Source organism: Arachis ipaensis, chromosome B01 (genome assembly GCF_000816755.2).
Source record: "Arachis ipaensis cultivar K30076 chromosome B01, Araip1.1, whole genome shotgun sequence".
Taxonomy (NCBI): domain Eukaryota; kingdom Viridiplantae; phylum Streptophyta; class Magnoliopsida; order Fabales; family Fabaceae; genus Arachis; species Arachis ipaensis.
Genome location: NC_029785.2, coordinates 62,279,801 through 62,281,942, shown reverse-complemented (window position 1 = coordinate 62,281,942; position 2,142 = coordinate 62,279,801). Strand labels below are relative to the sequence as shown.

The 2,142-nt window shown below is 37.2% G+C and overlaps 1 protein-coding gene across 3 annotated transcripts in view; it reads right to left on the bottom strand.

The window, feature by feature from the left end:
* Positions 1 to 2,142, bottom strand: part of LOC107631030 (zinc finger CCCH domain-containing protein 43) — a 4,022-nt gene extending 1,880 nt beyond the window's left edge. For 2 of the 3 annotated variants that reach the window (XM_016334345.2, XM_016334353.2), the window contains exons 1-3: positions 1,320 to 2,142; positions 916 to 984; positions 73 to 217 (exon numbers count right to left, since the gene is read on the bottom strand). In XM_016334345.2, coding sequence (XP_016189831.1) covers positions 73 to 217; positions 916 to 984; positions 1,320 to 1,961 — 856 coding nt within the window. In that variant the 5' untranslated portion in view covers positions 1,962 to 2,142. The remainder of the gene's footprint in view (positions 1 to 72; positions 218 to 915; positions 985 to 1,319) is intronic. The other variant, XM_021122040.1, reaches the window with a different exon arrangement.

The window sequence follows — 2,142 nt, the reverse complement described above, 5'->3', positions numbered from 1 at the left end:
AATCAACCAGAATAATATTTCAGAGGTAACTGTTTTTGGAAGCTGTAAAAACAGATAAAAGATGGTATATGAAAGAAGCTTCATATATACATACCAGACGAATAGGCAGACCAAGAAAATTGAGTTCTGCCACCTCCTCGGTTGTTAAATCTTTTCCTTTTGTATGGTTATATTTACAATCTTTTCCAAACTTACAACCCCCGGACCTTAAATAATACTGCCATAACACCAAGAAAAACATTTATTAAGAACATTTCACATATCTTTTAAAAAAAACTTCAGAAAGAAGCTATGTCTGAAGAGCAAAATCTATTCATTTAATCACGCCAAAGAAGCTGCCTGACTTAGATTCATTCGTATTTTAACTCAACAATTGATAGGGTAGTGCAAAAAGCTTTTCCTTTTTTCTTTTGCTTTTTCCCAGTTCATTTGTTTTCGTATCCACTACTATTACATATTGATGTATGCAAGCTAAATTATGAAGATAATTATTAATTTATTATTGTTATCTTGCATATGAAACTATCATCCCTGTCACTAATGTCATTATCACATGCTTCCTGGAATGCGGCTTGACTGAAAGAACTAGAACAAATATAATGTCATGAAAAAAAATAAATGAAAAAAAACAACAAGGTCCTTCCTTGTCCACTGCAAGTGTAGAAAAAGGAATTCATATAATTTTATCATCTTTATATCTCTTTGCAAAAGATATTGCTACGTAATAATTTGAAGGTAACCAAAATTGATAACATACAAAATTATTCGCTAGATCAGACCTTCTTAAACTATCCTTATCCACAACCTTCTATGTAAAATTAAGAATATGTAGTTTAAGTTTTCAATTAAATAACAGAATGTGCAAATTCTAAATTTACAATGAAATTTGTTTAGAAGCATAATTTTGATAATAACCTTGCATTCTGTCTGTCCTGATCTCTCTGCTTGCTCTTCCTCTCTTTCTGCTGGCCACTCTTTAACAGCCTTCACGTATGTTTGAAACATCTTAGAGAAAACTTTTAAGATGTGAACAAAATATAACATGTTTGCAGTCATGAAAGGCCAAAAGCCTTGTTAAATGCTCAATCACATATCCCTATTTCCCTCTTAACTGTATTACTTTTTCTTCCATTTTTATCATAGTGAAAACTGTGAAATCCTTTTGTTAATAGATAACATCATGTCACCTCACCTAATACAACTTCAAAACAAAATTGGGCCAAAAAGACAACATTGTACATAATCAAGTCCTAAGCCAAACCTGAAATCTAACAAATTGCAAAACCTCAAGAAAGCGCACAAAAAAGGGCCAAGAATACCTGGTTTTTCCTCCTATTAATGGGGTGATTGAACTTGCAATTGATTCCAAATTTGCAATTCCCAGTCTTCATATAAAATGCACAATCCTGAGCATCAGGCCTCCAAGGGTACTGGTGTTGTGCCCTACCACCACCATTTTTCTCTTCCCTCTTCTCATCCCCATCAACATCATCACCCCCATCAGCATCAACATATCCATTAACTAACCCATCATAATCACCATCCACAAGACCCACATTGACATTCTCCTCTTCCCAACTATTGGTCTCCCACCCCCAGTTATCCCCATCACCACCACCACCTTTAAAACCCTCATCACAACCATTTACAACTTCATCGTCACCATTAGTAACACCCCCATCATCAACACCACCACCAACTTGGCCAAAGTTTGAAACTTTATCCCCAATCTCGCCACCCTCTTCGCCCACACCTTCCAAACCCTTCAAATCCAGCTTACTCTGAAGCTCAGCCGAGAGTGAACCATCCTTAGCCGTTTGATAGAGATCTGACGGCTGAGGATCGTCGGTGCCGTGATTGGAAGAAGGAGCAAGTTGAGGGTCTTGTTGGGTGGCGGTGATGGAGTCACCACCGCCATTGGGAAGTGAGGAAGAAGCAGAATCGGATTCAGTGTGTTCCATTCTCCCTCCACATTTCAAACCCTAATAATGGTTCTATAGTACTTTGTTCCACTCACGCGCAGAGGAAAAGGGCTAATGTGGTGGTGGTGGTGGTGTTTAATTTATTTAAATGTGTGAATGGGGAATGGAATTGGGGAATCAGCAAAGTAAAGAAAGAAAAAGCAGTAGCAATGTGTGTGAA